This window comes from Phocoena phocoena, chromosome 12 (genome assembly GCF_963924675.1).
Source record: "Phocoena phocoena chromosome 12, mPhoPho1.1, whole genome shotgun sequence".
Classification (NCBI taxonomy): Eukaryota; Metazoa; Chordata; class Mammalia; order Artiodactyla; family Phocoenidae; genus Phocoena; species Phocoena phocoena.
The window spans coordinates 33,783,989-33,803,026 of record NC_089230.1 but is presented as its reverse complement, the minus strand read 5'-3'; the positions used below and the strand labels follow the sequence as shown (position 1 = coordinate 33,803,026).

The window sequence follows — 19,038 nt, the reverse complement described above, 5'->3', positions numbered from 1 at the left end:
TTACTCATAATTAAATCAAACGTTTCTGGGAGGGGAAAAGATCCAAAGACATGTGGACAACTTTTTTTGTTGCTTATTTTTTTTTATAGTTGGGGCTGGAGAAGCCATGATAGGCCATGTAAGGGAGACTTATGAGTAATAATAAGTAATTAGAGGCAGTCAAGTGGCAGTGGGATGGCATGAAGCATTCACTTCATCACTAGAATGAAGACTCTAAACTCTTACGGAAATTCTTTAGTGCTACCTTTAAGTCAAAACTGTCCCCCACTCAATTCTTGGTGACGTTTTGTTTGCCTATTTTTATACTCCATGTAATTGACAAAAATATTTTAAAATTACTGAAAATGCCTCCCCCTTAGATAACATATTTCATGAAACACTATTTCATGTTTATTTTTCAAATGTTATCTTCAAGAAGCCAGTAAACCAATCCAGTCTGAATCGTACACTCAACTCAAAAAGCCTATTTCTTCCTGAACAGAGACATAGAAATATATCTGTCAATAAGCAGCTCTTTGCCAAACAACCAACACATTTTGTACCTAAACTACATTTTTCCATATGTTGAAATATTTTCCCTACTTTGAAGATTTTGTGCCAATGTAGTCAAACATTTCCTCAAGCATAGCACTGGAGGAGAGCTAAAGAAACAATCTCTCATTCCTATGGGACCAGTATTTACCTCTAAGTATTACATACACAGTGAGATCCAATGACATCAAAGCATGAACCAGAAAAGAACAGTTGATTACCTGATATTCATTGGGCCAAAAGGTGCTCACTGCTAGCTCAGCTCGAAGCCAGTCTCTACCCGTGAATCCAGTCACATTCCATATTGGATTGGCAAGAGGTCCTTTATTCACCCTAACCAATATGTTCAAAGTGCCAGGATTCAACCCTTTCTGGCTGTATAATAGGTAGCTAAAGTCGATACAGTGAGTGTCGTTCTCCTTCATTGTAGGCAGCTGAAGTCTGGCTTTTTCTCCAGGGTCATGATCTGAAGAATCCACTATCATATAGGAACCTGAAATGACATTACATAAAATAAAGCTAGATAGCTATATAAGCAAAAGGGGAAATATAATAATAGAAAGAAAGCTAAAATACTAATCTATTCTGAGTATTAAATTTAATTTCAAAAGACTATCTTCCAGAACAGAGGTATAAAAAGGTATCAAACAAGTAGGTAGATGAATTGAATTTATAGTGGGTAACAGACATTGTTCAAAGTACATAACATGTACAAATTCATTTACTCTTCACAACATGTTATTATTCCTATTTTACAAATTAGGAAATAGAGGCACAATTAGTAACTTATTCTAAGTCAAACAGACCATGTAGAGCCTGGTTCAAGTCCAGATCCCACTCTAAATAATCTCTAGTCTTGCTAAACAAAGGTCTTTTATCAAACAAACAAAATAAATAAGCAAACAAAAGAAATATGTTATTGGCCTGGTTTACATAGGGAGTGTATTTTTCCTTTTCCCCATTCATAATACTAATGTAGAGAGGGGCTAAGAGTGCAGGCACTGGAATCATTTCTGATTTCAGATCCCAAGATTATCATTTATGCAAGTTGTGTGACCTTCTGCAATGTATTAGAACTCTGGACTTGTTCGGGGAATATGGATACTTTGCAGTGTAAGTGTGAGGACTGAAGTTTAACATGCCAAAACTTTTAGAGCTGAGACTCTGACACACAGTAGATTCACCTACTTGAACTCTCCTCCACTAACCTGTCAGCTAATCACCATTGCTATTGTCCCCAATTCTGTAATAGTCCCTAAGCTCTTCTAGAGCTGCAAGAAATCTGGTTTGAAAATCACTAATCTACTCCACTACCTTTGGCTTAAACATTCATTGGTAATCTATCATGAGGAGGCAAAGAACATAAAGTCTCAACCTCCCAATTCCTCATAGTTCCACCCCCAAACACACACTCCTTGCATGACAGGCAAAGTCATATAGTGCTAAGTATACATTAGCTGCTGATATTAGTCCTAGGACCTCTTCAGAAAAACAACCAGTTTTTCTCATGTCCCTTTGGATTTTAACAAAGACATGTATCACAAAAATGTAACTATTTACATTTTAAGTAGTGACACCCATTTATCACACTTAAGGTAGAACACAAATTTTATTGTAAAATATCTTTCCCCAGGGTGTAATTTTAACCAAAATGTATTAGATGTAGTGTTACAGAAGTCAGTGTTACAGAACCAAGTGTTACACTTGGACCTCTCTTACGGATGAACTTGAAGAATTTTAATCAACCCTCTGTGTCTCCTCCTTAAAACACAGTAACTGTTGCCATGACACACTAAATACTCATTGACTACCCATCTAACTAGTTCAATTAACCCCCAATAGCAAGTTCAAATCACAGCAGATAAGAGGGCTTCAACTACTCAAGAAACCGAAATTTTAAATTTTACTAATTCCTGGTCAGTGGTACTTTACAGTTCAGAACTTTTGTGAAGATTTCATGTGATAACACTGTCAGTTACCAAGCCAAGTACAGAATAAACTTACTATAGGGATAGTAATTGACATTACTTTCACTTCCTTTTTCCCAGTACTCATCTTCTCTTGTAACCTGGAATTCTTTTCTTTTCTCCTTTGTTCTCCCCTGATTCTCGCAGATTGCACATTTACAGAATAAAATGGCCATGTATATTTTGAAGAAATTATGTCTTTCTCTTTTAAATAGGATATCCTGGATCCCAGCACAATTTATAGAAGCAGGATGTTTCTGTTCTTGGTTATACTCACATTCTGAAGTCCATGGCTGAAATGCAGAGATGTCATTCATATTTACCACAGCAGAACAGATCAATTATGGTTATGGCTTTTAAGTAGGACCAGCCCTGAGATCTTGGGTAAGTTACTTCGTGTTATTGGGCCTCAGCTTCTTCACAAACCTAGTGACCTGTTTCTCCACGCTATTACAACTTTTTTCACTGACATATTATGGTAGTAGTGGGTTTTAATTATTTTTATGTCTGCATCAATTATGGCTTCTGATTGTCAATTTTAAAGTAGTGCTCTCTAAATGATTTACAGGCTTTCAAATCGTTATTTTCTTCCATTGTAAAATAAACTTTGAAATAAAATGTTTTGTCTCACATTTTAATTATATAGTATGATATTTACCATTAAGACCATTTAGCAATTTTCAGCCAGTTGCACTTTTAAGCTACAATAATTTTCTTATTAAGAAAATGGGATCAGCAAAGTAAATTAATTTGTAGGAATTATCAATTTGATCATTAGAAAGACAAAAGCCACAAAATAAAACCTTGTCCAAACTATTTCAGCACTTCAAGGGCATTTGGTGCAAGTTAAACAAATTTTTAGAAGTGCTGATATTTTATTTCTATAGAGTGTTTCTGCTAAATGGGCTTCTTTCAATGCAGCCTGACTATTGCTACATTTTCTGAGTGCTATGCAATAATATGTATTTATTTCACAGTTCCAGAAAGGAAGAAGCACCAGCATCAAAAAGCCGTCTAAATCCTTCTGCCATCTGACTTCAAAGAGTGGCAATTTACCCCCTAGGCACCATGGAGGTAGTTGCCTGTTTGACACAAGATTCCCTTCCATCATCCCAAACATAGAGAACACTATGCTATTCTTATCAACTTCTAAAAATTACTTCCACAGACTCCCAGAATAACTGGCTACCAACCAGAAGAGTCAAGCAAGTGTGTAATACGTACTTCCTTCATTCTTTTTGGTATAATTTAAGCTTATTTACTATTGTTTTGTTATCAGCTAACTAATCCCTTAGATTTCTGATGAGTTTAGTTCTATTCAGTTGTAATTTAGCTACCTCAAGGCTTAATAATGAAACATCTGTGTGCACACACATATAACGTGCTAATTTTAATCAATGTAACTTCTTTAGTGTGGCCTTACAAATATTCCTTACAGTCTCTCAAACAATAGAGTTCTCAAATATATCATTTAAGACAGAGGAGAAAAATGTAAATGGTTATAATTTTTTTAAAGTGTAATCCTCCTGTAAAGTAATTTGCCAATGAGAATCAAAAACCTTTATAAAAAGATATATGCCCTCTGGTCTGGCAATTCCAAATCTAAGAATGTACACTAGCAAAATAATCATGTATATGTACAAAGATATAGCCTAAAAAAGATGTCTATCTCGTCATTACACTGTTTAAAATAAAGAAAAGCAAAAGTATTTAACTGTCCAATAAGAGGCAGTTTGTAAAATTATGATAAAATAGTTTGATCAATAATTATGAAGTCATTAAAAATGATATTATTAAAACCATTTAATGGAAGATATAATATGTTAAGTAAAATATGCAGGTTATAAGATATTATACTCATTTATGAAAATATATATTTATACTAAAACACATTTGTGTAGGTGTGTGGGTGTATTCACATATGTACACATAAATATGCATATGACTGGAAAAGAACAAAAAATACATAGCAAAATGTTAACTGCACTATCGGGGGGAAGCTGTACTTTGTCTTCTGTTTTCTTATTTTTGTTCACATATATTCACTGAATGTTCTACAATGAACATGCATTAGATTTGTATGCTAAAAAAACAAAAGACTACATGAATGCTATCTTACATCAGGAACATCAAATGAATAATGATAAATACTTAGGAAATAAACATAGGGTTGTTGTTTTTTTTGCCTTTTAAAAATAAATCCTAGTTGAATCCTACAGATTAACAGCAACTTGGCTTTCAAAAACACACAATACAAAAACCAGGAACTTCTCATTTCTTTCAGTTCATTAAAAAAGAGAGGCTTCAAGTACTTAGACTAAGTAGCAGTTTTTATTTAAAAGAAGACACAAAGAAAACAAGTCCCATATTCATAAACACCACAGTCTAATATCTAGATAAACAAATAATGCCCAATTGATTTTCTGTATTAATGAAAATTTTATCTTTAAGCTATACTTCTAGGAAAAACATAGTAACACAGACAATAGGATTAACTGCTAAGAAAATAATGAATGATAAATAGGTTTCCATACTTCTTCCTAAAACTCCTTTATTGTACATTACCAATATTTTTATTAAATCAGTTCTATTCAATATCCATTGAATTTTCCCTATAAAGTAAGCAGAGAGAAATTTCTACTTCTCTGCTTAGTACTGACCACACTCCATGATCTTGCCCCAAAGTACTTTTTCCACATTACCTCCCACTACTTCTCTTCACAAACCAGCTTCCCCAAACTGACAGAGCACTCACTATTTTCTCCACAAATCATGCCAGTTTTCTCCTCCAGAACAGGCTCATGCTTTTATAAGAAATCCTCCCCTCATCTCAGCCCCTAGCCAATTCTTACTCACTATTCTTCTTCAGCCCCAGCCCACCTTGACCTTTCCCTGCCTTCAATACACAGTTTCTGCCTTTCTGGTTCTATCCCTTCATTATACAATATAATGTTCTTATACAAATTTTAAATAATTTACATAGGAACATTTATCTCCCACAGAACAGTAATAATGTTCTCTTAGAAAGCATGTGATTCATTCAGAGTCCAATCAGAAGAGAGAAGTCACACAGTAAATGTAACAGTAAAAGTATAATATAAAGAATTATTAACTACAAGAGGGTAGAGGCTTTAAAAGTATAAAGAGCACTCTAAAGGTAACCACAATACCCAAGGCAGAAAAAAAAAATGTAGAAAAGGGAGTGAGGCTGCCTAGAATCAGATCCCCTTAGAAGGTGTGGTTGCAGCCCACTCGGTGGTGAAGACCTTTGCTGGGTCACTCAGTCTAGAGCTGGTCCACACCTGCAGGGTAAGCAGGAAATGCTCCCACATAGCAGGGTTTGGAGTGAGCTATGTGAATGCTGGGAGGACAGGACAAGGTAGTCACCAGGCCAGGGCTGGGGCTGCAAGCTCCTGAGGCACTGCATGCAATGGGGACGTACAGCTACGCAGGACCAGCAAGAAGAAACAAAAATACAAAGTTCAGTCAAGAGTAAAAGCTCCAGGGACTTCCCTGGCGGTCCAGTAGTAAAGAATCCGCCTTCCAATGCAGGGGACGCAGGGGCCATCCCTGGGCAGAAAGCTAAGATCCCACATGCCACGGGGCAACCCATGTGACACAGCTGCTGAGCTCACACGCCTCAACTAGAGAGCCCGCGTTCTGCAAACTACAGAGCCCACGTGCCACAACTAGAGAGAGAAAACCCAAACACCACTGCTAGAGAGAAGCTCGTGCACCGCAACGGAGAGCCGGCGTGCCACAACAAAAGACCTTGTGTGCTGCAACGAAGACCCAATGCAGCCAAAACATTTTTTTAAAAAAAGAGGAAAAGCTCCTTCCCTCTAAAATGCCCCCTCAGCACCCTTTACTGACAAAGCTTAACATTGTGCTAGTTACAAAGGAGAAATGCTTAAAGGGTCAAGCTCCACTCTCATACAGCAGGTACTGCAGGGTAGATTTAGAGCAGCTTAGCAATGAACTGACATTGCATTAAACAACTCTGCATATAGTAGAGGTTCAATGAGAACTTCTTTGGTTAATTGAATGACTGAATGAGTGAGAAGGAGACAAACATTTTTCTTGAAATGTTTTTTGAAAAATGTTTTTTGAAAAATGTTTTTGAAATTTCTTAGTTTGAATTCCTCATATGGTCAATATTGATAGACAAGAACTCAAAGGAACAAAAGCTCTTTGATATTCTCAATATTTTTTAAGAGTGGAAAAGGGGTCTCCTAAAACTAAAATGTTTGAGAACCATTGCTCTAAGAGAAGGTTTTGTATATATACGAGTGGCTCTGACAAAAATGTTAACATTTGTTAATTCAGTTAATATTAACAGTAATAAAGCCCGTATATATAACCAAAATAAAATATTTTTATGAAAAATTACTACATTTTCCCAAAAAATATAGTATGGAGGCATATTTTTGCAAATCTCTTTAATGTATCACTTAATAGAAGATACCTAGATTCTCATTTTTACTTCTTCATTCAATCTGTTGTAATATTACACATTATGTAGCCTCTGAGAAATTCTACCATACACTCATGAGAAAATGAAAGGGAAAAAAGGAAAAGGAGTATCGTAGTGTTATTTTGCCAGTAGTTTTGACCTCACAGCTCCTCTGAAATGGTCTTGGGGACCCACAGTGGTCCCTGGACTACATATGAAGAATCACTATATTTTAATATGCACAATTCTCTTTAACTTCATGCTATAATGAGAACATTATCAGTGCACTTATTTATATTGAATCTACTTCCTCATTCAGTCACTGCATGGTTCAAAGATCTCTATAAAACAAAAGTCTTTACTGGGATGTTGGATGTGTGGAGAATAAAAATCAAAAAAACTGAATAGTTTTACACCAGTATTAATATAAAGGGTGTATTGATCAAGGTACATCAGGGAACAAACGAACACACACACACACATACACACACACACACACACACACACACACACAAAGAAAGAAAGAGGTTTATTGGACAGAACTGGCTTACGTGATTACAGAGGCTGAGAAGTACAGACCCAGGAAAGCCAATGGTATAGTTCAGTCCAAGTCCAAAGGCTAAGTAATATTCTACCTTAATAAGAAAAGCATTTTTGTGTGTTCTGAAGACCATGTTGAATAGCTACCAAAACACCAGCACACTGTGCAAAACAGTTAGTTCTTGGCCCTGAGTGAGATTTTCGCAGCAGAAACAAAGAACATGCCAGAAACACTAATGAACACTAATATAATTTCATGCCCAGCCAGCTTAAGAAGCCATAATCAGGACCGCTGGATAGAGAGACTAGTGACAACTGAAATAGCAATTTGGGTCCCAGTCCATCTGGGATGATTTTTTTCTTCATTGTAAAATTAATATCTCTAAGCATTTATGTGGCCATTACTAAACTGAAGGCAATGTCTTATTTTTCACAGTATTTTTCATCTTCCCGTTTCCTTTAATCAACTTTTTTCTCCTCACCCCAATTTTGCTTCATCTGATTAGGTGGCAACATGATATACCAAGTAAATAAAGCTAAGAACCTAGAAATCAGTTTGATTTTTCCCTTTCCCTCACTTTCTTCTTGTAATCCACTGGCAATTCCTATTGCCTCTAAACTGTCTCCTCAATCCATCCAACTTTTCTTCAACCTCACTAGTTTATCAAGTCCCTCTCACCTCTCAGGAGGACAGCTAGAAGAGGCTCCTAACAGGTTTCATGAATTCCACACCAGCAGCCCTACAGTAGTTTCCCACAGGCAGCGAGATTTTTTCAAAACATACAATCTTTTCTCATCTCCACACTGCAGTGAGAATTAAATCCAAACTCTTCAACCTCTCAGCTTCAGTATAATCTTGCCCCTGCCTTCCTCTCTCACATTGTCTCCTACCCCTTTCTGCTTTCACTCAACATGCTCCAGAAACAGTGGACTTCTTTCTGCCTTTTTAAGATCCAAGCTTATGTCTGAGTCAGTGTTTCTACACTGGATTTTCCTCCGCTTGGAGTACTCTCTCCTCAGCTGGCTTATTTTTATCATTCAGGTCTCATCTCAAATACCGTATGTTGGTGAAACATTCCTTGGTCTGTTAAGTAGTTCCTTCCAAGATTCTTTCTAACATGCCATTCTTTGTTATTGCCTTCATAGCACTTGCCATTTACCGAATCTAATTAATTTGTTTACCTGATTGAAAAACTCCACAAAAAGGTTGTACTTCATCTATCTTGTTCATTCAAAAATCTAGAACAATATCTGGAGCCTTCAGCATGGAGTGGAAGGCTTTTATGACAACATCTGACAACCATCTATTCAAGTTTCCTGCTCTGCATGTCTGTAGCATTTCTATAATGCTCTCTTATGTACCAAATATATCATATTGGTTGGTGCATCCCCCCAGCCCCAGTGCAATCTTTTCAAGATCAGAAACCTCTTTTTCCTCCTAGCACCTAACAGAGGAATTCTGCACATATAAACTCTTGGTGAACTCCGATAAAGGTGAGCAAAAATGAAGAATTTCAAAAATTGTAGCAGTGTTGTTTTTTCAAAGATAGAACAAAAAAGAAAAAAAAATCATTGAATCAAATAACTTTAAACAATGTTCTAAAAGAAAAAAACAATGTTCTCAATGTTGACAGTTCCCCCCAGAGATTCCATTATTTTGGTAAGGTTGACACAGGTGCCCCTCACTTTTTTCATGGTCTATTATTATTTTCTTCAAACATTTACCTTCCATTATTTCTTAAGATAATGTCTTCTACTAGATTCACCCCCTACATTACAAAGTTTGTTTCTAAAGGACAGAATGAGGCACACATTTAGAAAAAGTAAATTCGTCCCCCAAACTCCAACACAAAAGGACAGAACTTGCAACTTCACAGGATTCTATTCCAACAACTTTACTCTCCCGAAAATGTCCTTTCAACTGCCTTGACAAAACATAAAACTTTTTCATCAACATTCTGCAGGAATAAAATTTCTCTTAATCCCTGAGTAAGGGCTTTGTTCTAGGTAGCCAACTTACATTTGAAAATAAAACGTATTTTATTTTCAAGAACAGCATCTGAAACTTTCAGAAAACACAAAACTGTAAGAAGAAGGTTTCAGGTAAAATGGCACAACATTTCTCCTTCTTGGGAGACTAGTCACCTCAGGAAGTTTACCTGCTACACATTAAGATCTAGGAATGAGGGACTTCCCTGGTGGCACAGTGGTTAAGAATCTGCCTGCCAATGCAGGGGACATGGGTTTGAGCCCTGATTCAGGAAGATCCCACATGCCACGGAGCAACTAAGCCCATGTGCCACAACTACTGAGCCTGCAATCTGGAGCCTGTGAGCCACAGCTACTGAGCCCGCGTGCCACAACTACTGAAGGCCGTGCTCTCAAGAGAGAAGAAGCCACCATAATAAGAAGCCCGCACACCGCAACGAAGAGTAGCCCCTGCTCGCCACAACTGGAGAAAGCCCGTGTACAGCAATGAAGACCGAACACAGCCATAAATAAATAAATAAATTTATATTTTAAAAAAAAAAAAAAAAAAAAAAGATCTAGGAACTGGGCCCAACATTGTGCTACAGGTTAACCTCCTTCCCCTACAACATCTTAGAAAGCAAAAACATGAACCTAATTGGCCCTTACTTTGACTACCTGAATTTTCATTTTCACCTGTATGACACAGAAAATCTGTGCAACCTATTATCAAAAAGACCTATTATTAATAATCACCCACCCTCTCTTAAAGAGAGGCTAATTTTATAACGTGCTGTGCTTTTCTCATCAGGATCTTTTAGGACTCCAGTTTTCCCTACTCCTTAACCATCTGTTGAACTCCCTAGCTTGGGCAAATAATTAAACCTTTCTCTGTCTTGGTTTCTTTATCTTGGAATGCCTAAACGCCTTAGGTCTGCTGTCAGGACTAAATGAGACTGTCTGTATGATGTGCTAAAACACACTGATTAGGCGGGTCCTTAATACGTGTTCCTTTGTCATATTCATTCCTTTCTCTATCAAATAGTACAGAGAATAAAACTGGAAAATGTATGAAAAGAACATTTTCAAAGGTGAAAAATGAGATGACAATGTTAAAGAATAGTAAACTTTAAAACTTCCAATACAGAGGCACTCAAACCTTTCTCAACCCTTCCCTTCAAGATTCTACCTAACTCCTTTCAACCCATGTGAATCATCCCTCCTTCCCATCTCCTTCTTGCCTATTTCTTTCTAACTCTACCCTTTTCACTTTTTATCTTTAAAATCTGATATAAATACACACTGGAAACACACACACACATAACGTTACCAACATCTATAAAACTCATAAATCTAAGTTGAAGATCTTTGTTCTAAGATTTCTCTGATTTCTGAAATCTTGGCACTCCACCTCCATGGCTCTCCAAACTGTGTAGCTTTTGTGTTATGTGGTACTGAAATGTTTTGAGAAGCAGTTGCTAAAATGAAAAGCAACTTCAGAGAGAATAATCAGATGTTGCATTACCCCAAAAGGCAAGAGAGTCTTTATTCCGTAGCCAATTTTGTAATCATCACTTGCCTTTTCAAAGGAACCAAGACTGAAAAGAACACTGAAAGGTATGAGAAGATAGTATAGGCTGCGGTCTCTGGAAACTGCCTAAAGACTAAATATCACATTAACAATTCCAGCCTGTTGTCTGGATATAGCTTAATTCTGTTAATAATGAAAGACCAGAACTTAAGGTCCGTCCGGAATGAGCGTACAGTATTTACTTATTTCCATATAAATGGATATTCCCAAAAACAAAATACCCTACTTAGCAGTCACAGTCTGTCTAAGGGTACCAAAAATCTATTTTAAAATGTTAATATACCATATACCAGAAGAATAAGACTTTATTTTGACTTAAAATTAGTAACAAGAGTCAACAACTACTGAATAAGGAAATGGCAAGCAATGCTCAATCAGAGAACAACTCGGCTTGAGCAAAATTTCTCAGCTGAGTTCTCAGGTTCAAGGATAATCAGGCTACAAGAATTCAACTGGCAACCAAGGAAGTTGCTTCTTTTAGTAAACCCTAAAGTTCCAAATTACAATAGAAGACACTTTATAAAGGATGTGAAAGGAAGGAATAACATTCATTCCACTCTCACCCAAAGGAAATCATATTCCCATCTATGAAAAGGTTAAGAATTCAGGCTCTGAAGTCAGAGACCTGATTCTGCAGCCTGGCTCTGACACCACTCACCCCAGCCATCCACCTCTCCGCTACCATTTTATTGATGAAAATCAGTCCCAAAAAAGATAAGTGCCATAGATGCAATAAAAATACTGTTTGAGAGGATTGTTATGGGGATTACAGAAATAGGAACTATCAAAGTAAAAACATATTTTTACTTTTTTATTTACAATGTATTATTTAAACAGAAAATCTGCCTGCTTGTTTTTGAAAACAGTGCCTGCCTTAGGAGGCATAAGACAAAGTGTAAAACAAGCAAAAGGGAATGAGAACACAGAACATGAGAGAAAAGTGAGAAATCGAATATAGAGAAATAAAGAAAAGAGTCCAAGTGAGGTGAGAAAAAGAGAAGAAGTGCTTACGCTTTAAATGTAAAATTTGGAAAGACAAGAGAAAAGAGGCACGAACGCAGTGGTAGAAAAAACTAGGGTTACATTTATTTTCTGTCTTCCCAAGGCACTTCATAAACCATCCAAATATGATAAAAGAAACTGAAGTTCCAGGGAACAAAAAAGCAAAAGAGAATGATAGCATCACCTCAAATGCAGAGATTGTTGCTTTCGGTCACAAGACGATTAGTCTTCTATAATTCAAGGATGTGATATAAAATTTTTTGAAACTACAAGGCCCTTTTGAAGTCTCCTGAGCCTACATTAATTTAAGATAGCTCTAGTGGAATTAGTCCTTCCCAATACTAGAACAAAGCATAATACTGTTCTCCAGGATAAGCTATTCCATCTCCAATGCTACCAATCCAGCTGCTATTAAAAGAAAAAAGAAAAAAAAAAAAAGGAAAAAAGCCCCACCAAAACACACCTGGTCAACTGTAAACTGCCGTATTGGTCAATGATGAGGAAAGGAAGAACAGGCAAATACTTCTCTGACTGCTGAAATACGATTAATTCAACTTCCTCTTAGCAAATATAATCACCCAAGGATATTCTTCCAACAAAACATTCCTTTTAAACATAACCAGAAAAATTGCATGATGCAAGTGAACAAGTGACCTCCACTCCAACAGTGCTCTTGTTGCCCTAAGAGCAAATAAGGACTGTATTTTGTTTTCATAAATGTTAACTGAAGGCTCAATGAGTGAACACAAACATTGAGAAATTGTAGAGTTTCAGTTCCCATGCTAACTTTTTAAAGCTTCCCTCTGGGATGTACTGTCGAAGCTAAAATAGAAAATAGTTTCAGCCAAAACAAGTAACAGTAGGAACTCTGACCAACAATCAAGCACAGGTGTTGCTCAAACCACCATCCCCGCCCCCCCTCAAAAGGAGAATGTGGAGAAGGGAAGAGGGAAATTTCAATAACTTCAAAATTTTGACTCAATCTACTATTGAGATGTACTTTCAGGATTTCAGTAATATTCATAAGATAAGTGGAAACACCTTAGGCACACAGAAGAGGATCAAGTTCTTCTCCCTTGAGGATAACCAGAAGCAGGGATAGGTCTCCAACATTTTTTCCATCTAACTATAAAATTACCAAATATCTCCCTAAGAACTGTTTACATAACTTTAAAAAAAAAAAGTAATTACTTTTAAATGATCCTACAAGTAGTGACTAAACTCTGCAAGTATCATGAACTGGCAGTGACACTCCAATCATGGTGTTACACATCCGCTAGATGTAACCAAGTGTATGCACAGACGCAGATAATACCATACACTTCATCTGGTACTCAGAATCCTCACAAGTATGGTGCATATAAACCTTGTGTTACTCATCTGCCATGAATCACCAGCATGAACTCATAGTTCACAATTCATAATGATACAACATGCTTTTTTGCCTTGTTTTACCCCTCTTTTTGTTTAGAAGGCTTGTGGTCTCTTTTTCTCCCCTGTGGAGCCTAATTCCTACCTTCTCTAGGAATTCCTATGATTGAACATATACCTTTGTAAGTAATTAACAAATTTTATATTTCCTACCTTGGAGTTTATAATATACAGAATTTTCCAAACTCATTAGTAAACTTCTTAAAGTTAAACTTCTACTGCCTCTGATTCTGTACAGTGATCTACACATAGCAGATGATGTGGTACACATAGTACCATGATGATGGAGGCTAACTGGATTATATTAATGGAACTATTTAAAACAGTAAAAATATCTTATTTAAATCATCCAACATTCCAGTGAGAAAGATACTGAATATGTAAAGTGCTTAATGTTACACAGAAGAGTGTGGGGTTTAGAAAAGTAACTTAACTTGTTCAGAACTCAATCCAAGTCTAACACTAAAACCATCTTCTTTAGCCTCTTTGATACTGCCTATCAAAGAGGATAAGAAGAAGTTCAGTTTACAAAGGTAACACATAATTTAAAATTTTTTAATTGCTTGGAAAACCTAGTGAAATGTATTTAAAATGCTCTAACAAATACCATTTCAGTACTTTTCCTTCATGGGGCTTGTCTACATGGATGAAGTATCACAAAAATAATCAAAGGGTCAAAAAATATATGTCAAAACAAATCTCTGCCTCCTTAAAAAAGAGGTTGGCTGTGAGACTGTATAATGAGGTCCTTTATCTCAGAAAAAGGAAAGGATGTGATATGAAGAAAGATCTGTGATCTGAAGCATGAGAGTTATATATAGCTGAAGAGAAGAAGATCGTTTAGGACAGTAGAAACAGCTTGCGTGAAGGACCTGGAGGACGGCAGAGTATAATGAATAAGAGAGACTGAAAGTTTGGCTGGGTAGGAGAAAATGGGGGAGATGAAGATGGAGATGAAGGAAGTGAACAGCCCAAGAAGGCCTTATAAACAAAATGAGGACTTTTGCCTTTATCTTAACTGTTACAGAAAGACATAGAGAAGAGTTAAGCTGGGGCAAGCAGAGGTTGCTGTCCTAAATCAGATTTACATTTTGGAAAATCACTCTGGCTATAGTGTAGAGACCAGTTAGGAAATAGTTACAGCATCCCCGAAGAGAACCCCGTATTTAATTATGATAGTAGATGGTAAAGATAATGTGAAGCAACCATCCAAAACCTATATAAGAGGTAAAAATCGACAAGAATTGGTGTTGCATGAGAAACAGAAGTGAAGAAGAGACAGGGGTCCATAATGTACAACTATGTTTCTTGCTCAAATACCCAAATAAACAGTAGTGCAATTTCCTGAGTCTTGGCACACCAGACAGAGATCATTTTAGGGGGAAAGTTCAGTTCAAGACTTGTATTGTAAACAACAGAAGCTACTATATCATTTTCAGCAAAAAAGAAACCCATTAAAGAACATTAGAAAGCCCAGACAATGACCAAAATATACCCCAGGACCTCTTTAATGGAGACCCATGGTTCAGTGCAAACAACACTCCTCCCAACACCCAGGCTGAGTCCTATACATTGCTGGCCATGGATGTCCATGCTTCTACTCTCTGCAGAAGAAAACCTCATGGTGCCTCCTTTCTGTAGCCAATAGCTGACTAATCAAACCTCCTTTGGGTAGTCTGAATGGTGGAGATTTGGTCACCTATCAATACCCTAGCTATAAGGATGGCTTAAAGGTGTTGGATTTCTTTCTGAAGCCATGAGAATTCATAAGGCAAGAAATTCACCAAATATAAGAAAGGCTGCCAAAAAGAATAATAAATATCATCTAAGGAAGAAGGAGCATTAATTTTGTTGAAACATACAAGAGAAGATGTCAAGTAGGCAATTGGATATATGATTCTGTATCTTAGAGGAAAGATCTTAGCTATAAACACATTTGTGAATTATCTGCACTTATATTTACACATGTAAGTAAACTCCATAACCTCCTGTGTTTTTTGCTTTTTATAAACTTTTCAACAAAATCTTAAATATTTTATAAACATGATACTACAGAGTAAAGTTAATCCAATTAGTGTCACGCCACATATTATTATGGAACACGGAACATAACAATCTGATTGCAAACCTTTTTATCACTAATATTAATAGAAATACTTCAGAAGACAAGAGAGAAATTCATTCTAAACCACTAACTTATATGGCTATCTCTGATAACTACGAATGTTCTTACCATCTTTTACCAAAATGTTATTTCAATAGTGATTAGCCATTTCAGTGATTTCCAAGACCTCACAACAGATTTTGTCTGCAGCTGGAAGAAAGCGACTTAATCTTGCACTCACAAGCACACATAACTAGTTTGGGTATCTCGAGTATATTCACCTCTTGACCTTCACTAAACACATCTTTGAATCTGAACAGTTGTCTCTTGATTTATTTTTTTCAAATACAAAAGCAAAATTCCCTGTTGAGTGTGTTGTATATTTATCCTGAGCAGCATTCATTTTAAAAGACAATGCGCTCTGGGGAAGAAAAAACTGACAAGATGCTAAAACCGACAAACCTATCTAGAGAGGGAAAATTGGAACTAATTGTGATTGAAACACCATTGTGATTATCCTCTCCACAGCAGTTTTGGCCTAAAATTGCTTCCTGGAACACAGAAAAGCACATAAATGTCCTTCTACACCTGAAAAAATGAAAATAAATAAATAAATGAGACTCAAACAAGTTTATGGATATACTAGCTGCAGCGACATCTGCTGAACGAAGAAATTCACGCTGATATCAACCTTGGGCTTCCACAAAGGACACAGGGCTCAGGACTTCCCTTAGATTTAGAAAAGGTCCCACGAGGGACACCAGTCTAACCACAGGGACTCAGATTCTTCTTTTACAGGTAGAAATGGCCTCAGGATCAAGTTCCTTAAGGTAGTAATGGAAAGAATGGTTCCACCCACCTTGCTAGGTGCCCAGCATCATAGGTAGGATGAAATCCAAAGGTCAAAATTACTACCCTAAGCCCCGTCCAATACGAAACAAGATAAAAAGGGTGGTGGTGAGAGAGATGTAAACTGTTAAGGAGGTGAGCAAAGGAGAGAGGCAGATGCCTGAGGAATCTAGTTCTCAGACCAACTACATAGATTTGCTCAGATGAGCTGCAAGAAGGATAAGATTTCTCCAGTGGATACAATTTCCTCCTAAAATTAGTCATTTTGTCTAAGTATAAACTATTTCTGGGTTCTCTATCAAATCAGTAAAAATAACTAAGAGTTCATTGGTCTGAACGGTCAGAGTAAACCCATGTGTCTCATAACATAAATACATAAATAACATAAATCTCATAACATAAATACAGAACCAGATAGGGTTTCAAGACTTTCTCTGTTGATAAACATCTGTTTCAAGCACCAGTCTCGGTATGCCAATCACATAAGGAATCCCCTCATTCTAGCAGACCCAGCAACTGAGTAAGCATTATTACTTTTACTTTAGCAAACTTCAAATGTGCAAGAAAGCATGGTCTGTTAAATCCCTACGGGCAGGAAACCATTTAGGACTAAACCCCTAACTCGGTGTTTCTCAAACCTGAGTAAAATACTAACCTTTAAAAAGGAAAACTTTCTCACAGGCCTCAGTGTTAAACTATGCACAGATAATCTCTGAGCATTAACTTATTATAACAAGAGTTTTTATTATCATACTCTTATCCATACAAATGTAAAAATCAATAAAATTAAAACTAATTTAATGTAATAAATGATGTTTTGCAGAATCAATATTGCAAATATTACATTTAACAGTGAAAACGTGTATATGTTTTTGTATAATTACATTTCACTTTTGGATTTGATTCTTCTTTTGATTTTGATCACAATGAAACACCATTTCAGTCAGTGTTATTATATCTTTGTTATTTTTGTTTGATACTGATTTATAGCCCCTGATTCATGTTTCTGTTGGGTCAATAATTTAACAATGCATCCCAAAATACAATAGTAGAAAAAACTTAAAGCCATGTATAACCATTTCTTTTCTGATTATTTACTATATTTATTGTTAATGAACTTTTTTCAAGCTAATATATACAAACTCAGGACCTACACAATATATACGGTAAAAAATAGTATGATATCAGCTAATATAAATGGCACAGTTTACTATAAGTTTCTCACACTTATGGTACGTATTATCTGCCACATAGTAGCTAAACGCTCCCATCACTTTTCTCTGTGTGAACCTTCTGTGTGTTAAACCTTCATTTGTGCCCTAAACTATGATGCAATTTGTACTTTCCCTTAGCAAAGATATAACATCAACACAAATGCAAATAATGCCTTTGAATTATTTCTTAATCATCTGCATCATCTTAAATATGTATAATATTAATTTTAGACTTAAAAAATCCCTTACAATTTTTAAAACTTTCATACAACTCAGAGAATGTACCTATAGATTGTAGTTTGAGAAGCACTGCCCTAGCTCAGTTAATAATAAACTCAGCCTCAAGGAAGATTTATCATTTACAATACAGATAGCTGTAAATGTAAATTTATCATTTACAATACAGATATCTGAAAGTTAAAGTTTCTTTAACTTTTCTAAAGAAAAACATTTTTCAAAAGGTATTCAGAGGGATTCACCCCCTTAAAGTAAGAACCACCACTTTATGTTCTATGGTTTCCTCTTTGCCCGCAGCTTTAGAATTTAATACTAGGAAAGGCTTTGCTTCCCCTGAAAGTAGTAAAAACTAAATAGCTAATTATGTATTTTCTTTTAAAGTCGGTGCCAGGAAGTTTGCATCTAATTTGAAGTTCAGCTAGAACAGCAATGTAGGCCTTAGTGGTTGGAAAATTTAGCTTTATTGGCTGTGAACTTGATTTTATAATCATATTTGCTTTCTTGCATAGCAGGAGTCTTTTCTCCTTATTTATCTTGGCCATTTGGGTAATTATCTTAGAGGTAAGTCACCTCTAGTTATTTGTGTAACAATGAAAGTTATATGAAAGTATATAAATTAAATAATGAATGATTAGTAAATGAAGACAACCCTGACTTGTTACTAAGGTCAAGTTTTCCATACATGCCTATACCACTTTGCCAAAAGCCCAAAAGCCAATTCTACATAAAACTGTGACTGGAGAAGACAGTCAATTGTGACTGCCTGCTAAGCTAAATCTAAGAAGTAAAACCATCTACTGGTTATTTATCTCAATATTAAAACTGAACATAGTTACGTCAAGAAAAAAATGTGCATCGTGTAGTTATACCTCTGTCCCAACGCCACCTCATCTTCCTTGAATAGCAGTGTGCTGGCTGTAGAACAGAGTATTATAAATTGCATTAAAATGTATTATAAATTGTATTAAAATGTATTATAAATTGTAAATGGATCCCCACTTAAAGCAAAGCAGAAAATCCAAATTCAGAACAAAATTTAAATGATAGGACTACAGTAAAAAGTTGTAACAAATTCAAAGAAGATTTTGAAAAATCATCTTTTTAACAAGTTCATTCTAGCGAATTTTCAAAGAAGAAATCTCTTGATTAGA

The 19,038-nt window shown here is 36.1% G+C and overlaps 1 protein-coding gene across 5 annotated transcripts in view; it reads right to left on the bottom strand.

The window, feature by feature from the left end:
• Window positions 1-19,038, bottom strand: part of PTPRK (protein tyrosine phosphatase receptor type K) — a 568,012-nt gene that overhangs the window by 355,536 nt on the left and 193,438 nt on the right. For 4 of the 5 annotated variants that reach the window (XM_065888558.1, XM_065888557.1, XM_065888559.1 and 1 more), the window contains exon 3: window positions 753-1,024. The exons of the other annotated variant lie outside the window; for it this stretch is intronic. In XM_065888558.1, coding sequence (XP_065744630.1) covers window positions 753-1,024 — 272 coding nt within the window. The remainder of the gene's footprint in view (window positions 1-752; window positions 1,025-19,038) is intronic. 5 annotated transcript variants of the gene reach the window in all.